We start from the raw sequence: 20,070 nt of genomic DNA on the forward strand, positions 1-20,070 counted from the left end.
TGTTTCCTTGCCAGCGAGCCTTGGAGCAAAGAAAGAACCTGGTTGGGCCCTTTGGGGTTGATATTGCTAAGCTCAATTCCCACGTCACCACCTCCAAGCTGTGTGACACCGAGTCACGGAAGCTTCTCTGTGGCTGATAGAGCTGTGTTCAGCGCCTGTCTGAGGGAAAAACTCAGTATTTGTTTTTAATTTTTTAATTAAAAAATTTATAAAGTAGTTCATAACATTTGATTACATTTAATATTCGAACACCAATCCCACCACCATTACACTTTCCCACCACCATATTTCAGATGTTTCCATCCCGAACCCCAATCCTTGTCCCAAAGCAGAACCGAAGTAACATATTTTGTAATGCTTGTTATGAAAAACCGCGAAAAATGTTACAAAAAAGGGATCCTTAATGGAAGGAGTATGAAGATTGTTGTATTTCACCCAGGAGCCATTGAGCCCTTCTATAAGAGATCACTAACATGTTGTTAAAGGTTGAGCCTTGTGTGCTTTTATATATATCACGGTCACGATCATCCTGTTGTTCGTCGATTTCCTCTAGCAGGCACCAGTAATGTCTCCTTCCTAGCCCTGAGATTTTCAAAGAGCCATTGCAATGCTCTTTCAGGATTAGGAGAATGAGACCCATCATTGTTACTGGTATTTGGCATATTGTGTACAACACAGGAAGTTTGTCAGACTCTGCAGTGCGGGCAGGATACTTTTGGTAGCCTGCCAGGTTCTCCAAAGGAAAAATAAGATAGTTAGATGTCGCATGGCCGCATGGGAGCTGGGTTTTATAGTCTCTGCATCTTGGCCGTTGATGGGACCAACCTGGCACTGGCGGCAGCTGGTGGCTGTGAAGCCTGCCTTCTGGAAGATGGGGGTCTGGATGGAGAAGGCCCAGTCCCAATCCTAGTAGGCTTGGAGACCTCAGTCCCGGGACCCGCATGCCTGGGTTCCTCTGCCAGTTCTTTCATGCATGAGGCCCGTCCGGACGTGTGGAGAGTGGTCCCAGCATTTATATATATACCTATTAAAAATAAATTTCCCTCTAAGATTGGTTGCCTCCTACTTTGAACCCCATCAAATGTGGGTGTGTTACTCTTGGAGCATGGGTAGTGTGTATCCTATTAAGTGTCCAGGCTGAGGCTCGGCCCACGTGTGTGGGGAGCGACTGTGAGCAGGGTGATGATTGAGTGCTGGAGGTTTTTGGCTGTCGGGGCTGGGTCCCTTGGGGCGGGGAGGGCTCCCACCCACCCCTCTCTGGGGCACCCCAAATGAAACAGCCTGGCGTGGGGTCTAACCACGCAGCAGCGTGGTTATGGTGAGTGCCATGTTTTGCCCCCCAAACTCAATATGGTGAGTGCCATGTTATGCCCCCCCAAACTCAATATTTGTTAAACAGGCAAAGAAACCGAACAACGCCAGAAATGCTCCTAGCCCATTCTGGCATTCAGTGGACGCATTCGGCGTCCCTGGCCTGGTGAACACCAGTTAGGACAATAGCTCCCGCCTCGCCTTCCTTTCCTCTAGTGTGCACTGCCTTTCGGCTGGCCATGGGGTTGGGCACTGCTGCCCTCGCCCTGGTCTCCTGTCAGCGTGGAGGCCAGAGGCAGACGCATTCCTCTGTTGCTCGGGCAGCCGAGTGAGGCTCAGGGAGCACCAGTGTCCCAGCTGAGCCTCACCCGCTTGGTACAGGGGTGGGGGTGCAGGTGTGAGTGGGATCTGGGGCATGAACGCCTACAGTGGGCGCGCGTGGATCACAGCCTGCCAGTTCGGGAGAGCAGAGTGTCACTTCCAGGGTCTGAGTGTTGTCTCATCTTATTTTGCAAGAACATCCGGTTAGCCCTGCTGCGGGTCGGCATTGTGTCTCCTCCACCCTCGGCAGAAGCGAGAGGTAAGAGGAGAGGCTGGGCTCACACAGGCCCCGGGGGGAGAACAGTGTCTTCTGGGCTGCTTTCTGTGCAATAAACACCCGGAACCAGGAGCATCCTCCCTCTGTGGTAAGTGAAAACACAGGCCTCAGCCAAGCGTGCTAGCGTCAGAAGGAGGCTCCGAGCGAAAACACCGAATGCTGGTTTTGAAAGCGCTGTCCTCGCTGTGCAAAGGGTCTCTCTGTTCAGAGTTGACCAGGACAGTTACGGGATAATGACTTTCATCATGACCGAAATTAAAACGAGAACTCGCTGGGTAGTGACAGATTATACCATTACCGAGCAACTAAACCACTTGCACAAACCGTTCCTGTAAGGACCTTCCCACAGAGCCAGGCAGGGCAGCTGGCAGCCTCTCGGCCGAGTTGCCCACAATCTTGTACCCAGATGGTAAGGTAACTGCCATGCTCTGAAGTCAGGACAGAGAAAATGGAAGCGGTTTTGGGCAGGCGAGGGGGAAAACTTCTATCTTCATAAAACGTATTAAGAAGCAGATGTTCTCTAGAGATCTTCTTGAAACCCCCATTAGAGGCCCGGCTGCCTCTCCCAACAGCCCGCCCGATAATAAGTTCATCAACTGACGTCTAAGGCAGGAAATGGACAGCGGCACGCCCAGGAACGAAGTGAGGATGAGCTGGCAAATTAAATTCGATATCCATTAGCCAATGGGATTGCTTTCCTTCTGGGAAAAGGTTTCAGTGGCTGATTTTTGCCTCTGTGGCACTGCTGAAGTGTCTGTCCCCAGCAAGGTAGCCATTACTCCACTCCCGACCTTCAGTGGCCTCTTCTTAAATCAATGCACATTTTTACATGTGATCAAACGGTTGTATTTCGTTTGCTTTTTGGGTCACACCCGGTGATGCACAAGGGTTACTCCTGGCTCTGCACTCAGGAATCACTCCTGGCGGTGCTCGGGGGACCATATGGGATGCTGGGAATCAAACCCAGGTCAGCCTCGTGCAAGCAAATGCCCTACCCGCTGTGCTATTGCTCCAGACCTCAAACGGTTGTATTTTATAGAACCTGAACCCAGAAAAACTGAATACACCTTTGGACAGACGGCCAAACCGTACATTAAAATAGAACTTGCAGCATAAACAAACTGCACAAGAAGCCGATCCTTTCTTCAGACACACCTCAGAACACGGCTCTGAGAGGCAGCAGGCTAGTTCTCGTGACCAGCAAGGAGACGTCATTTCTGTGACAACTGGTCCAAAGAGTCAGTCCTGATCAGTAACGGCCAATTCCCCTAATTCTTCTAGGCCGAGACCTCCAAGCCTACTCGGATTGGAGTCGAGCATCTTCCACCCAGATCCTCCAAATTCCAGTAGGCGGGGGTCACACCCACCACCTGGCCCCCTGGCGCCGTGTAATCCCATCAGCGGCCAAGACTCAGAGACTATAAAATCCAGATACCGGAACCGCGCGGCCGCATTCACAGCCGCGGGACATCTTATCAGAATATTTTTTTATGACATCTTATTATCTCATTCCTACTTTGGATAAACTTGCAGGCTATCGAATGTAGCCTGCCCACAGGGCAGAGTCTGGCAAACTCCCCGTGGCGTTCCAAATATGCCAAATACCAGTAACAATGATGGGTCTCATTCTCCTAAAGAGCCTTGAATATAATCTCAGGGCTAGGATGAAAGAGACGTTACTGGGGCCTGCTCGAGGCAATCGACTTCTAGGCCACACCCAGGGCTACCCGGGATTCCGGGGATGGGATCCCTGGATGATTGGGAAAGCCCAGCACATTTGGGCTTCATGACTCAGCAAACTTGGACACAGGTCAGAACGCACAGCTTCCAGCCTCCCAGATGCCTGACATCACGGGCCAAGGCTGGAGGTCGGGTGGGCATCAGTCAGAGTCGGAAAGGTGGCGGGAAGGACTGATCGGGGCACTGGGGACATAGCCAAGGTCGAACACGAGCCTGGCACGTCCTCTGCTTCCAGCAGTGCCAGCTGCAGGACTGTTAGCACCCGCGCACATCTAGTCGGAAATGAAGCAATCTTTCCACCAGCCTCGATTTCTGTGCCAGCTTGTGGCTGCTCCTGAATGGTTACTGTGGCTCAGTGGACGCCACTGCCCATGGCTGAGCGTAGGGCCCGGGGACCAGGGCTCGGGGTGTGTCGAGGGTCACACAGGGATGGGCGCCAAGGAGAAACTGATCACAGCTCCCAGCCCTTCCTTTCTCCCTCCGGGCACCCACGGGCAGAGCCCAGAACACCTAACAAAGGAGAAGTGGGTTATTTTGGTTGTTTCGCAGCTGTTCCCGCTGAGTGGGTGGGTGAACTGCCATCTGAGAAATGAAAGGTCAACCTCCGGTGCAGTGTCCCGGGCTGTCAGCACCCGCACATCTACTCGGAAGCGAAGCAAACTTCCCACCAGACTCGATTTCTATGCTTCACACACCGCAAACTTCCTCTGAACAAGATGTTCTCACTCCTCCGAAAGTGGACACCAAGCCCCCGCAGACACATCTCGGTGACACACTGCTCACGGCATTTTCTCTTGAGAGCCAACCCTCCCCAACATCTACTCTTGAGTGGAGTACTAATCCAGCTGCCGAGGAAGAACATATGTGACACTACTATTTCTGTATCAGGCACAAGATGTACTAAGTAACCATCACCCTTCCCCAAGCAACCCATGCCTCCTCTTCCCCTGACCAGCAGCTCAACTGTTCAGGGTTCACACAGGTGACCCAACCCTCAATGCCTAATGCGTGAAAACTCATTCCTGCTTCTGGAGGTGGTTGCTCTCTCCTCGCTGAAACTGGCAATTGGACATGATATGTGAAAGATTCCACAGAAGATGCCCGGAGGGACGCCTAGGCTCAGGCAGCGAGGGAAGGACCCACACAAAGGGCCAAAGATCGCTGGCGTCGGCCCAGAGAGCCTTGGGAGATGCCCCGTGGAAAGCAACCAGTTGGTGTGTGTGGGACCGGAGCCATCGCTGCCCCGCCACTCCTCCCTTGGGAGGCCGGGCCCCCACTTGCATCCAAGGGCACAGAGTGGGCGAGTGGGCCCATGGCAGGAGCTGCCTCTCCACCACATGTCCTGGAGAGCGGTCATTGACTCTTGTGGGAGGATGCAGGCCAGCCACCGCTCCTGGGGGACCGAAGTTGGAGCAACGAGCCGAGGCGGAAGCTGCAGTCCCAGAGGGAACCCAGCCTCCCACCCAGTCAAGGCCCCTCTGGGAGCACTGGCAGACCTCGGCCCCCGCGACTTCACACTCACTGCCTCCTGGCTGCCTCCAGGAGATGCACAGCTCACTGAGAGGCTAAAACCATAAACGGCCAGGGTTTCTGAGAAGCCCTGGGGACATATCCCAACTCTCTCCAGGACTTTTGTCAGCTGTGAATAAGGTTCGCAGTTAGAGACGTCTGGGCGGCGGTAACTTCTAAAGTGCAAGACTGGAAGAGGTCAATGATTATTTTTTAATCCCTCTCCAGGAATTTTTCACAGTTCACTTTGATACATATTAATGTGTTCTAAATCAAGGACTGATGTTTTAAATAGTATTTAAAATTCCAATACGGAAAGAGGAAATTCTAAAATGGAACTGGGGCAAAGTTATTATTCCTAAGCATAAGCAAACAGAGAAAGTTTATGAAAAAATATTTTTATTATATAACTTTTTGTTTTCATGAACGGCTTTCCCCCAAGCCCCGGTGGCGGGGAGCAAACAGACCCTGTATGGTGCTGAGGCAGCTTTCTGCGGCCAAGCCTCCGGCAGAACTCCCAGGGCTGGTTCCAGAAGGCAGACGTCAACCGACTTCGCATAATCAATAAGGTGAAAATCAAAGACAGGGGTAACTTAAAACACTGGTCTGATGGCTCAACCCAAGGTCAGTGACAGGAGTGTGTGTGAACAAAAAGAAATCCGAAGCCGGAATTCTTTAGGAAGCGACCACGTGCTTAAGAACATGGAAAGACCCAGGAAAGTTCTTTCTCTGTGCAAACTCTTACACAAAGGATGTACGACATCCATCACACATCTGTTTCAAAAACAGCATGTTTCCGATATCCCATGCTTCTTTACAGATCAACATAATGTTAATGACGGAATGAGAAACCATCAGAAAAAGTTCTCCAAAATGGCAGCTAATTCTCACACGGCATCCCTGAGCTGGACTGCAAGGCACCCCATTTCAATCTTGAGGTTTTAAGAAGACTTTCTTGGTTTTAATTGGTTTTGGATCTCCATTTTCGTCTTCTTCATAATTGGCCCGGTCTCTCTTCTTGGCAAATTTCTTCCCAATTGTTCCCACCAAGGTCTCGTACCTGTTAAAATGACGCATAACACAATTCAGTTTTAAATGAAACAGGTAGGAACCAAGGTCTGTCAGGAATATAAATGCACGGTTTGGAGAGGGGGCACAGCAGGGACGGGGCTTGCCGTGCACGCAGCTGACCAAGCCTGCCAGGAGTGATCCTTTTTTTATTTTTATTTTTAAATTTTTAATAGTGAGACATCATGAGGTATACAGTCGCAGACTTACACATTTTTGTGCTTGGGTTTCAATTATATAATGATCAAATACACATCCCTCCACCAGTGCCCATTTCCCACCACCACGGATCCCAGTATCCCTCCCACCCCCCATGCCTCCCATCCCACTCTGCCTCTGTGGGAGGGCATTCCCTTTTGTTCTCTCTCTCTCTTATTGGGTGTTGTGTTTTGCAAGAGAGGCATTGGGTGGCAATCATGTTTGGTCTACAGTCTACTTTCAGCATGCTTCTCCCATCCTGGGAGGATCCTCCCAACACCCTTTATTTGGTGCTCCCTTCTCTCTGAGCTCCCTTTTCCCCTAGCATGTGTGGTTGGCCTCTAAGCCATGAAGTAAAATTCCAGGAGTGATTCCTGAGCGCAGAGCCAGGCTTTTACCCTGAGCACCACCAGGTGTGTCCCCGCCCCCAGGAAAAACACCTCCCTCCGCAAACAGAGTATCAAACCAAGTAACACAGAATAAGCAGAATCAAATAGGGAAATCATCTGCTTGAAAAAAAATATGAACTTTCTAAGAGTGATTAAATGTGCTACTGGTTGTTTTCATATCACCCTGAATAACTGAGATACATTTAAAAATACACACAGGACGCTGACCCCTCAGGCTCCAGCTGGGACAGGCCAGTCTGAGGACATGCTTCCGGGTGGATGGTGGGCAGGGGCAGGGGCCAGTGATGCGGAGACCACAGAACTGGGGCAAGGGGAAAGTTTACCTTCTAGCCATTTCCTCATCGGACACATCGAGTTCCACCGTCTCATCTTCAACTTCTTCTTCTTTGTTCTTAGAGTTCATCTGACGCATTAATTTCTGGAAAACACCAGGGCTGACTAACAGGGATTTGATGATTCGATGGCAGAGAAGAAGTCACACAAGCCACGGATCCTGACACATTCCTCGGAGCTGATCTGTGACACTTTATTCCACAGGCGTGAACACAAGCCACGGGCCGTGAGATTAGACCAGAGGTCTTGAAACCTACCTGGCCCCTACCCCCTTTTCAGCGAACACAAAAGTGCCCTCAGCTGCACCTAAGTCTACTTACTCCGCGCCCCTGGCCAGAACTGGATGGACCATGTAACACTGATGAACTTAGTCCTGTTTGAGATCACGCATCTACATGCTAACGTCCTCTACAGGCACTAGGGAAGGAGCAAAGCAGTTTTCAGATTTCTTCCAAGTCTCCCGCTATGGAGTCAAACGGAAGAAACTGGGTTCGGAATAATCACATCACCTTTTCCAGTTTTGGGGGACAGGACCAGCTTGGTGCCCCATGCCACAGGAGGGCCTGCCTTCACCCCCTCTCTCCTGCATCTCTTTTCCATGCTGACTTTTCTGGAGCCATCAGGCCTGGAAACCCCCAAGCTACACACGGTGATGCCTGGAAGGCGACGAGGTGTCGGGCATGAACCCTGCGGCACTCCCTAGCCCCTCTACCCGGAATCGTCCTTTGAGCCCGTGGCCAGCAACTTCCCCAGCCTCGCAGGACTGAGCAGAATTGTGTGTGAAGACGCAGGTTCTGTCATGCCGCCATCGCAGGGACGTGCAGGGCTGAAGTGTATTGGCACAGAGTAAATATTGACCCAGGAAACCAACCCCGTCTCGGTGTCCCCAGAAAGAACGCTGAAACTGTGTCGTCAGGACCTTGTGCTCGCTCTGATCTGCTCAGGACCAAGCAGAGAAAACCGTCCTCCACTTTCACACCTGTCAGGCCCAGAAGCCTCAGCAACGGCAGAAAACTCTTTCCCCCGAGAGAAACTGTAGTTCTGGTGCCAGGGATTAAAACCCACTTCTAAGACTCTCCCATCAAATCCCGATGGCCCTCTCTTCTCTCCCACCGGGTACTGGACGTATGTTGGGGTGCTTGCCTCCCGTGGCTCAGTACCTGGGGACCACATACACACACACCCTCTTTGCTTCTGTCCCCACCTGCCTCAGCCCCCGTCACCCCCGTCCTTTGCCCCCAGTCAAAGCCTGAAGTGAGGCAAGTGTTCAAGCGAGCACCTGTTGGAGCAGGAGAGCCTGCAGGGGAGGGCGAGGGCCTCGTCTGTGTCTGGCTGGCCCCAAACCAGCACAGCAGCAGCCCCCCCCCCCCCCCCGGCCCTCACTGAGCTACTGGCAACCTGCAAGGGGTCCCAGGCCATCTGCAGCACTGCCTGGGATACCCCCAAAACTCCACCGCCACTTGTTACACGGATGAGCTGCAAAGTGCAAATGACTCCTTGCTCATAATAGCCGCTCAAGAAAGGGGAAAGAGAGAAAGCCAACCCATAGTCCCTGAACGAATCCTGGCACTCGGCCTGGCTGACTGGTTTCCTACAGAGATCCCCAGGGAAGCAATTTCCGATCAAGATGCTGCTGCAGGGTCCCTTGGGTGCTTGCAGGGGTCTGTCTGGTGTGGGGGTCCCTGCAGGGGAAGGGGGTGTGCTTGTGCACCACTGTTTGGGGACAGGGGAAGGGCCAGGGAGGCTGCAAAAGGCTGCAGGACAGTCCCTGTCCAGAGAACGAACAACTGTCCAAGAGAACCAGGCCCACACTTGGTAAAACAGAGATGGGCTTGCTGGTCAAATACCGACAGGTTAAAAGCTCGTTAAGCCAAGGCCCACGCGGCTCTGTAACGCGGAGGCAGGTAAATCCAAAAGAACTGCACGTTTCTGAGGTGAACAGCTATTTCCTCAACTTTTTGAAAGGACTCATTTAAAATCCATTCATTTATAAGCTTGGACTGAAACCTGTCCATCAGAAAGTCAAATCATCCATTTTTTTAAGTAACCCGTCTCTATTAGAAACGATACATTCAGAGGCCAGAAAATTATTTTTTTCCCATAATGGCAGCATATGAATACATTTTTGACATGCCGATGAAAAGAGTCAAAATCCCACTCGCTACAAGGGCACCATCGAGGCCTCTGCACTGCTCTGTTAAATCACCGACTCAATTCTAGCATCAAACTAGACTGCCATGCCTGCAATTTCTTTAAATAGCTATGGCAGTATTTCAAGGCCTGTTATTTTCAACATAATGAGAGGAAATAGTACCTGGCGGGGAAGAAAACGAAACCCAATTATTAGCAGAAAGAACACAATTGGAAAATTTTACAATTCGAAGCAATTATGTTTAATACCTCAACTTCAGGGTTAAATCCTCGGAATGACATTCTTCCATAGAGAAGATCTTCGCATAATGAAAAACTCTGCTCTTCAATGATGAAACTCCTAAATGGGAAAAATAAACCTGTATTAAGAGCCAAGTCTATTTGTAACAAAAACAGCAAACCAAAGACAAGATCCCAAAGGAAAAGCAGATGCGGTGATTCCCATGCAGTCTGATTTCTCACCCAGCGATCGCGTCCAAATACAACATTGGATCTGCACAGATGCCCACAAAAAGGCAGCAGCTCTCTCTCTCCCGCTGCCCACGTTCGGTAGTCTCGGGCCGCTGCCCCCACCCCAGGGAGCTCGATGGCGAGGGGCAGGCGAAGGAAGGAAACGAGGGCCAGGCTGGTTGGTGTCAGGTGCAGTTTATTCCATCTCAATCTCCGTTCTCCTCTGATTCTCCTCCTGCTTCTTCCTTCCTCCCCCATGCTACTTCATTCTCCTTCTCAATCCCCCTTCATTATTCTTCTGGCTCTGGAATCTGGATCCCACAACCCACTCTTAGATAAATCTCAGAGCCATCAGGGGTTGGGGCTTACACATAGGTGTGGGCACAATCAATAAGTGGAAAGTTCTTTCCCTCAGGGGGCGCTTCTTCTAGGACAATACCCTCTCAGCAGGATGACCCAACCAAGGGCAGAATCCCAAGGATTTGTTTCTCCTCTCCTTGTCCAACAAACATAAGCATTCATAATATTAATTATTTTGTATGAACACAGTAAGAGATACATTAAACTTAAAGAATCGCTTTCCTGGGGTCATCTGGATCTCAGACTACAGTGCTCATGCCAGATTAGTCTTTCCTATCCCTAGCAGGGTCCTAGTTTTGTCGTTACTTTTGGATTATGACAGCATTTGCCCATGATCAAGCTCTTAACTGTAAGTTAAGAATCATGGCGCTTTGGCCTGGCCCATTTCCATGCCAGGGTAGCTCACAGCTTGCCCTGGGTCCATTCAGTCCCTTGTTGGGGCCCTGCTTTTGGGGTGCTGGGAACTAAGGGCAACTGAGGCTTAGGTCAAGAAAGCAGATGCCCGGGAGTGAATAATATTCAAAGCCAAGTAAATCCTAAGTTACAAAGCATAATATTAACTGTCTTCCTGTATCTATACAAAAAGGACACTGCTTTAAACTATTCAAAAGATATAAGGAGAGGAGAAAGGCAATATTAGCTCATGATACAAGTTCAGTGTCCTAGAAGGATCTGACCTTACAAATTAACAGAGTCAGATTAGGGGGAAAAGCTGATTAACTGGTTGGGGAAGAGAGCAGAGAGAAGTGGTTACAGACAAACAAAGGAATGGGAGTGACTCGGGAGCACTGTGATGGGCGTGACCTGATAAACCTAAGCTCCTTGTGGCAAGGGAGAAAGGACAAATCAATTGTTATCCTACACCCACATACTGAAGTATTTATGATAAACCCGAGTATTCTGGACCTCAAAGCAACATTCCTTGGTGTTTATATTATTCAGCAACTTCTTACTAAATGCCTAGAACTCTGGAGCCCTGGGCAGCTTTAAGAAAGTGATGGCACAGCAGGTAGGGTGCTTGCTTTGCACAAGGTCAACCCGGGTTTGACCCCTGGAACCACATAAGGTCCCTCAAGCCCTGCCCGGAGTAAGTCCTGAGCACAACTGGTATGGCCCAGCCCTCCCCACTAAAATAAATAAAATTTAAAAAAGGTTTCCTCAGAGCCTAGTGATCAACAACAAAGACAGCTTCAGGTAAGAGGTCAGGTACCTCAGAGACTCACTGGAAATGCGGGAGAACTGGAAAGCGGGCAGGAAGGTGGTTCAGCCCAAACTAAAATCGTGCTCTAGGAATTCCTGTCCCAGGAAAAGCGATGCCGTGGCCAACAGGCACAGTGGCCCAAGCCTGCTGGAGGGACCCCCGAGTCTGGAGTGATGACCAGATGCGGTGCTGGCGACCTGACCCCCGGCGTCATCCGCAAGTTTTAATTTCTGACCAAGTAAACAGTAACACGCTATACACCATACCAAGAAAAGCTCTGGAAAACTTTCAATAGCTTCTCTGGACGGCCTCTCCACGGGGGTGGGAGGGAGAGGGAGCGCGCCTGGATTCAGGCTTGGCTCCTGAATTTTTGGTTCCGTCTCTTCCCTAAACCAAGACTCCCTTTCTCACAGATCTGTGGTACTCCCGGGGTGGTGGCACGCGTGGGGATTCAACTCAAGCTTTGCAAGCTCCGAGACTCATGCTCTGCCTGAGTTCTCCATTAACTGCCCAATCTTATTTGCTTTTATGGGCCATAGCGACCCGTGCTCAGGGGACCATCTGGGGGTCTCTGGGCCCTAAACTCCCAATCCTGTTCACTGCAGACAGCAGCAGATAAAAAAAAAAAAAAGAACCCCTGGGGGCCGGAGCGCTAATACAGCAGGGAGGGCATTTGTTTTGCATGCTGCCAACCCAGATTCGATCCGGCATCCCATATGGTCCCCCGAACACCTCCAGAAGTAAATCCTGAGGGCAGAGCCAGAAGTAACCTCTGAGCATCACTGGTAATCAAAAGCCCTCACCAATATCCCAAGAGAACCCTGTGTGCAGGAAAAGGACCACACAAGCAGAGACGGAGCCAGAAGGATGCAAGCATCAGAGTGGGCCCCGCGGCTCCCACAGGGCTTACCCATGGGTTCCCATCGACAAAGAAACCTGCCCATTCTCATAAAAGGAAGCAGAGGTGTTCTGTGATCTAGAGTCAGATTTCAAGGACAGGGAGAAGTACCGAGTTAGCAAACACACGAAGCAATTCAAAGCCGAAATGCAGACACGGCTGCACTTTAATGCCTCCACTTTCAATAATGAGCATCTGTAATTTCAGCCCTAACACACACCGAGAAAATTATGCTTCCTCCGTCTCGCAGACGACAAAGTGGGGCGTGGAGGCACAGAGCGGGGCTGGCTAGGGGGGCACCATGTTCCAGGAGGGATGTCTCCCGGGACGGCTCAGTTTCCGAGCGCCTGGCCAACCAGGCGCTGATGGCCCTTTTGATCCAGTCTGGCTTCAAGGGTATCTGCAGAGCTCACAGCTCGGCTGTCCCTGGGCACAGCGCACACCCACTTCCTGTCCAGCTTCACAAAGATACTGTGTCCCCCGGAGCGGGGCAAGTCTGCTCGGAAGACGGAGGTTCAGGTTTCCTAAGCTGGGGACTTGGCTGGACCCAACACACACAGGGCGCCAGGGCTGAGTGGGTCTTGGGTGTCATTCCCCTGCGGGTGGGGCCGGGTTGAAGAGGGCAAGGGCGCAAACGAGGCTACAGCTGCTGAGCCTGACCCGGGAGCCTGGTGAGCCTCCAACCTCACCCCAGGATGCACACGCGGAGAGACTGACGGTCTGTGATACACAAGCAGGCGCAGCTGAACCGAGCTCTGCCAGGAAGCCGCGGCTGCACCTCTCACATCTCACAGGACAGACCGCACATCTGCACCCCACTCCCCCGTCCACACGACACACACAGAACCCGCCTCTGGACGGCGAAGGTCCCGCTGGGAAAAGTAGCAGCTGCTACTTCATGCTGCGGGTGGCAACACCCAGGTGAGGGACACACTCCCCGGAGAGTGGTCACACTGGAAAACCCGGAAGGACCCCCAAATAAGTTGGAAGGAAGTGGAGGAATCCGGTAATACCCAGGTACACAGGAACGGACACCCTTGCCTGCACGGTCGCCTGCCACCGCGCAATGACTTTACATACGTTTTCCCATTTGCTTCTCACGCTGAATGTGACAAGCACTAAATCATATCCAATATCCAGTGACAAAAGCAATTTGCCCAAGGTCACGTGGAAGCAAGTGGCCGAAGTGAACACCAGCCCCAGGCCTGTCTCCTGAGCTCAAGAGCCTCATTCGCCTACACACTGCCCGCTTCCCTCGTTCCATCCCGCTAGGACGTCACTCTGGCCCGCAGCTCCTGTCTCAGGGAATTCAGAAAGGGCACCTCCACCCTCTGGGCAGCGGAGGCTCTAGGCAAGATCCTCTCCAAAGCCTCCTCCTTCCCCTTCTGGCCTACAGGGGAAATGATTTCCCTCACAGACGCTCAGAGAGGCTGCACTGTCCCCTGGTGGCTTCCCGAGGTCCTAGCCACCCCTCGCCAGCCTGTCAAATCTTAATCCATACACAGGATGCTGACCTCAGAGTAATGCCGAGAGGCTCTAACTCACTCCCCTCCCCCACCCCAATACAATGTACAATAATGGTTTTTGAGCCACACCTGGTGATGCCTGGGGGTTACCCCGACTCTGCACTCAAGAATCACCCAGGGCGATGCTGATATTAAATCTTAATCCTCAAAGATGTCTTTGGGAGGTGCTTAAATCACAAGGGTGGGACCTGAGGAATAGCATTAGAGCCTTAAAAAAAGGCTTGTCAGGTAAGGATATGGCTTGGACACTTCCAAAGAACCAGAAAGGGGCGACCCTCAAAACCGGTGTCTCGGTCTTAAGATTTCCCAGACTTTGTGACGCAAGAAATACATTTCTACTGCTCACAGCGACCAGCAGACCACCAATCTGCTCCAGGGACAGGAACTGAAGGACATTTAGTCCAAGAATAATATGCTGGATTACGGGCAGGGGCGTCAAATCCTGCACACAAGATGCCTTTGTCTGGTTGTTCAATGAAAGTAACAAAACATGCGGAATCCTTTGTGCAAGTTTAGTCGAGGCAGAAGATTAAAGCGCCTTTCCAGCCCAGGCTCCTTCCTATAACCCACTTGCTTCCAAAGGCATCACCATCTCTCTCCTCACATCTTGTTTTCTCTAAGCAGAACAGAAAAGCCAGAACAGAAGCCAGTAAGGCCAGGCGCTTTCCATTAATTTTTCCCAGGGCGTGGGGAGGACGCTGTCTGATTTCAGAGAGGAATATGTAACTTTCCAGAAAAGACTCAGAAAGGCCTGCTAAACGGAGTATCGAACATGACAGTTAAAAAGAAAAATCTGGAAGGCAGAGAAAGGACAAACACAAGTGCCTGAAGGAACCCACAGCATCTTCCGTCTGCCGACTGGTTAGGGCCAACAAAAATACATTCCCACAGAGCTCACTAAGAAAAGCATCAAGGAGACATGGTAAAGTGCCTTCAGAAAATCTTAAGATATAACTGACGCACTATAAAAACCAGCTCCCGGAAGAGAACAGTGCAGTCTCCTGCCCCCGCGCCTGGCTGTCCTCGCCGGGGCCCCTTGGAGGGGAGTGGGTTGAGCTTTCCTCCCCGCCCCGACCAGGGCTCCGGCAGCTGAAGACCTCCAGGACCAGCCACCACCATGCTGAGATCACTTTCCGCACACCTGAAGGTACCGGCAGAGGAACAAAGGCAAGCGGGTCCCGGGGCTGAGATCTCCAAGCCTATTCGGATCGGGGCTAAGCATCTTCCACCCAGATCCTCCGAATTCCAGCAGGCGGGGGTCACACCCAACAACTGGCCCCGTGGCGCAGTTGTAATCCTGTGTAATCCCATCAACGTGTAATCTATAAAAACCAGCTCCCGGAACCGCCGCGACATCTTATTATGACATCTTATTATCTCATTCCTACTTTGGACGAACTGGCAGGCTACCGAATGTAAACTGCCCACACAGCAGAGTCTGGCAAACTCACTGTGGCGTACCCAATATGCCAAATACCAGTAACAATGATGGGTCTCATTCTCCTAAAGAGCCTTGAATATAGCACTTTCTTAAAAATCTCAGGGCTGGGATGAAGGAGACGTTATTGGGGCCTGCTCAAGGCAATCGACGAATAACAGGACGGTCGTGATTCGTGAACTGATGCATAGCTCGGAGTCACCCAATTGCCCCATCAAGTATCAGTCAAACTTCGAGGTGGGGAAACACATTCTTTCCTGCAATTCCAGCATCAGTTGCGAGGAGCTGGGGACTCAGTCAATGTCCCCCTTGGTCCGCCTCAGCCACAGTGCATGGGACCACAGCAGCCAGCCCTTATGTTTGCTGCAAGGATTAAATCAAGAGATGTCGGGTCAGGGCTGGAGCGGGTAGGGCTTGCACGCGGCCAACCTGGCAATGATCCCCGGCATCCCATATGGTCCCCCCAGCACCGCCGGGAGTGATTCGTGAGTGTACAGCCAGGAGTAACCCCCAAGCATCACTGGGTGTGACCAAAAAAGAAAAAAAAAATCAAGAGATGTCAAGTTCAGGTCCTGCACACGCTGCAGACTGAGTAAGCTGAATGACTGGCCTCCGAAGCAAGCAGTATTTTCAGTGAAGATAGAAATTAAGACTTCAGAAATGAACAGAATAGAAGGCACACTGCAGATTTTCATAGAAGGATCCTAGTTGCTGCCAGAGATGGACTAGAGTCCTTTACTCGACATTAAAAAACCAACACAAAACAAGTGTTATAAATGCTGGGGAGGGCAAGTTTAAAAAAAAAAATCCTCCAAATAGATCATGATCACATATATGGGATGAATAATTTTAGAATACTAACTGCTAGGCTAACACAGGAAACGGAACTGGTCACTATTTCAATGAGCGACATTTACAGGATCGTGCTCCCAGTCCCCCGGGCACTACACATAATCTCCAAAACCTACTCTTTCTCTTTAAGCTCTGGCAAGTCCAGGTACCAGTGCTCTTCACTGATTATTTTCTTTTCTTCTTCTTCTAGTTGTTTCTTGGTTTCTGAGTCCAATCCCCTTTGCATGAACTGTCAAAACAAAACAAAGACAGTGTCAGTAACTATTTTTCTCACTGAGTTGAAAAAGGTGAATCTTACTTTGCCATGTGCTCTCCCTTGCAAACAGTAAACTCGACTCATATTCGAGGGGGACTAGGTGACAGGTTGTTTAGCTCTGCCCTGGACTGGATAAGGAGTGGATGGCACAAGTGGTTCTATACTGCCCTCCGGGGATTCGACCGGGGTGTGTGTGTGTGTGCTGGAATGAAGAGTACATCAGGTCTCTCTGTACAACTTTTACAACTTCCTCTGTCAATAATTTAGTTTAAACAAAAGCACAAGAAGTGTCAGTTAAACTAAAGTGTTCCTTAGTCTTTATCCCTTTAACATCATCACAGGAAAACGCCAGTTTCTGAAACACACATCCTGTAGCCGCAGCTCCTCCAGCCCCTGCTACTCAGCACCTGTCTCTATTTCCTGTCCTGCAGAGTCCTGACCCCTGACGGCTCGGAGCAGGCATTCCTTACTTGGGCACGCCTTTCCGAACTATTATGTCACCTGACTCCGGCCAGATCTGTCCCATGGAAAAAAATCTCTCTCTCACTTCAACGAGAGCATTAAAAAACTTGGTTTGCTGTTCATTATGCTTCTTCCATTTTAGTTTCCTGGAAGCTGAAATCCTTTTTTGGTTTTGGACTGCATCCGACGGTGTTCAGGCTTACTTTGCTCATACCCAGCTCAGGGGGCGGCACGCAGAGTTGTCACAAAAACTGGGGAGTTGTGTGCAGGGCAAGCACCTTACCTATCCTAGCTCTGCAGCCTGGGTGAAATTCGGAATAGCCAGCCATGTGCCTTTGTCATCTTGTGTTACTGGCACTCAGGCTGCACCGGGAATCATTATTCAATGCCGAGTCTCCAGGAATGAGACCGGACTTATTTTCCCAGCTTCTTTTCTTTGCATGCTTCTCTTTATTTTTTTCTTTTATTTATTTATTTTTTTTGGTCACACCTGTGGGTTACTCATGCACTCAGGAATTACTCCTGGCGGTGCTCGGGGGACCATATGGGATGCTGGGAATCGAACCCGGGTCTGCTGCGTGCAAGGCAAACACCCTACCCGCTGTGCTATCGCTCCAGCCCCCCTGCAGGCTGCTCTTTAAATCCAAATACCTCATTTCATCGCTCACGTTCGCAACCCCGAAGCAGGCAAGATTTCCCTAACACTTAATAAGGTGAAAGTGGACCCTAACACTTAATAAGGTGAAAAAGCAGTGATTTAACTCAGAACCAGGCGTCTCAAGCAGGCATCATCAATCATGATTCTCAGGCTGGAAGTCTTGCAGTATAAAGTTCTCTCTGCTCAAGCTCTTATGGCAGCAAAACGGGAGTGACATGGACCAGGAGCGTGAACCTTAATGGAATAAGCGCATCAGGTCCTGCCTTATCAGTGCGAGAGCTAAAATCACAAATAAGTGCTCTCTGCATAGGATCATTCCTTCATATTCCCACCTAAACCTCTGTTCATTAAATCTTCAAAATCTGACGTAGGAAACAAGTAAGTCAGAGACATTTACCCTTTCCTTGCCTCCCTCACCCGCAGTCACAGAGGCTCAGCTCCACCCTGACCCTGCAGGTGCCACGTTCACCCTCCAGGCACCCAAACGCAACCCTTCCCGGAGGGACTCTCGGCCCCTGCAGGAGACGTCTACGGGTTCGCATCTCTCTGTGGCAGGGTTCTGTGATACAGAGTAACGACGAGCAGGGACTGGGGCGACAGCGCAGCGGGGAGGGTGTTTGCCTTGCACGCGGCCGACCGGAGTTCGACCCCCAGCATCCCATAAGGTCCCCCGAGCACTGCCAGGAGTGGTTCCTGAGTGCACGAGCCAGGAGCAACCCCTGAGCATCATCGGATGCGACGCAAAGAAGCAAAACAAATAAAAAAAAAAAAGTAACTACGAGCAGGGGCTGGGGCGATAGCGCAGCGGGGAGGGCATTTGCCTTGCACGCGTCCGACCGGGGTTCGAGTCCCAGCATCCCATAGGGTCCCCTGAGCACCGCCAGGGGTAATTCCTGAGTGCACGAGCCAAGAGTAACCCCTGAGCATCATAGGGTGTGACCCAAAAAAGCAAAATAAATAAATAAAAACCACAGTAACTACGAGCAAGGGCTCTGCAATATGCTCGAGCGGGTCTGTACCAGTCATTCAATCGCTGTTAACTTTGGGTTGCTTTTTGTTGGCTTTGGGTTAGTATTTTTTTTTTTTTTTTGCTCCGGTGGCCGAAGCACAGGGAGTCTGGGCCCACCCCGGGGCCCGCACGTGTCCGCCCCCGTAAACTGCAGGGCGCGTCGCTCGCCGGCTCCATCCGCGCGACCCCCTGGGCTGGTCCCGTCCGGCCAAACGGACCCACTCCCGCCCGCCGCTGGGGGGCCGGGGAGCGCAACGCTGCACGCCCACCTCTGTCCCCGCCTTTCCCGGGGGTCTCGCCGGCGCCCCCCACAGCCGGGGCCCGCGCGGCCCGTCCCGGCCCGGCCCGTGTGGACCCTCCCGGGCTCCGGCCCGCGGGCTGGTCCCCCTCGCAGCCCCCTCCCCGCTCCCGGCGGCCCGAGCACAGCGCCAGGACCCCCGCCCCGACCCCCGCCCGGCCGCCCCCGGCCCGCGCGCCGCTACCTTCATGCGCAGCAGGTTCTTGGACAGCTTGGTCTTGCGCTCGGCCGCCATGGTGCTCCCGCCACGGCGCATGCGCCGACCCCGTGCGGCGGCGGCGCCGCTCTCTGACGTCACGCGCGCGCCGGCGCGGCCCGGCCGGCCCCGCCTCCGTCCTCGCGAGCCGCCTCAGGGGGCGCTCGGCTCCCGCGGCACGTCGGCCCCGGGGCGCCTGCGGAGCCGTCGCCGTCGCCGTCGCCGTCGCCGTCGCCGTCGCCGTCGCCGTCGCCGCGCGGCCGTTCCGAACGCCGAGGCCTCTGAGGCGGCTGTCACGTGCCGCCCCGGCCCGAGCGACCCCGGCCCAGCTTTCTGACCCGAAAAGGGGGGCCCGGAGACCCCGTCCCCCCCCAGGAGAGGCGCCGATTCCCGGCCCGAGCGACCCCTGGCTCAGGTCTCTGACCGGAAAGGGGGACTCGGAGACGCCCCCAGGAGAGACGCCAACGGACCCCGGCCCATGTTCCTGACTGGAAAGGGGCTCGGAGACGCCCCCAGGAGAGACGCCGTCGCCCCCGCCCGACCCCGGCCCGACCCCCGGCCCGTGTTCCTGACCCGAAAAGGGGGGCTCGGAGACCCCCCAGGAGAGGCGCCGATTCCCGGCCCGAGCGACCCCCGACCCAGCTTTCTGACTGGAAGGGTGGGCTCGGAGACGCCCCCGGGAGAGGTGCCGTCGCACCGGCCCGAGCGACCCTGGCCCAGCTTCCTGACCGGAAAAGAGGGGCTCGGAGATGCCCCCAGGAGAGACGCCGTCGCCCTGGCCCGAGTGACCCCTGGCCCAGGTTTCTGACCGGAAAGGCGGGCTCGGAGACGTCCCCAGGAGAGACGCCGACGGACCCCGGCCCAGGTTCCTGACTGGATTGGAGGGCTCAGAGACGCCTCCCAGAAAAGGCGCGGACCCCCGCCCACCCGCGAGAGACAGGAAGTGTGGAGAAGTGTCCTCAGCTGCGCTGCTCTCTGTGGGATGGAGCCCGCATGGCCCGCTGTCAGAGCTGGGGGGTCGCTGAGGAGAGAAGACAGAAACGGGGTCGCTTTCGGGTACCCCCTGAGGCATCACCTCACGTCCCCCGCCAGTGCCGTCGCTGCGACTCGGAAACCCCCGAACTGCCATCTGGACCCTAGAGGAGCCG

At 52.7% G+C, this 20,070-nt stretch overlaps 1 protein-coding gene across 1 annotated transcript; it reads right to left on the reverse strand.

Moving 5' to 3' along the window:
• Positions 1-5,591: 5,591 nt before the first annotated feature.
• On the reverse strand, positions 5,592-18,998 carry MPHOSPH6 (M-phase phosphoprotein 6). Its single transcript, XM_056136679.1, has 5 exons — positions 18,911-18,998; positions 16,160-16,272; positions 9,568-9,658; positions 7,158-7,252; positions 5,592-6,218 (listed from the first exon to the last, which is right to left on the reverse strand). Exons 1-5 carry the CDS (start codon positions 18,980-18,982, stop codon positions 6,086-6,088), a joined length of 504 nt encoding a protein of 167 aa, XP_055992654.1. The 5' UTR covers positions 18,983-18,998; the 3' UTR covers positions 5,592-6,085.
• Positions 18,999-20,070: the final 1,072 nt, after the last annotated feature.

The sequence above is a fragment of the Sorex fumeus genome, unplaced genomic scaffold, assembly GCF_029834395.1.
Source record: "Sorex fumeus unplaced genomic scaffold, SorFum_2.1 ptg000122l, whole genome shotgun sequence".
Classification (NCBI taxonomy): domain Eukaryota; kingdom Metazoa; phylum Chordata; class Mammalia; order Eulipotyphla; family Soricidae; genus Sorex; species Sorex fumeus.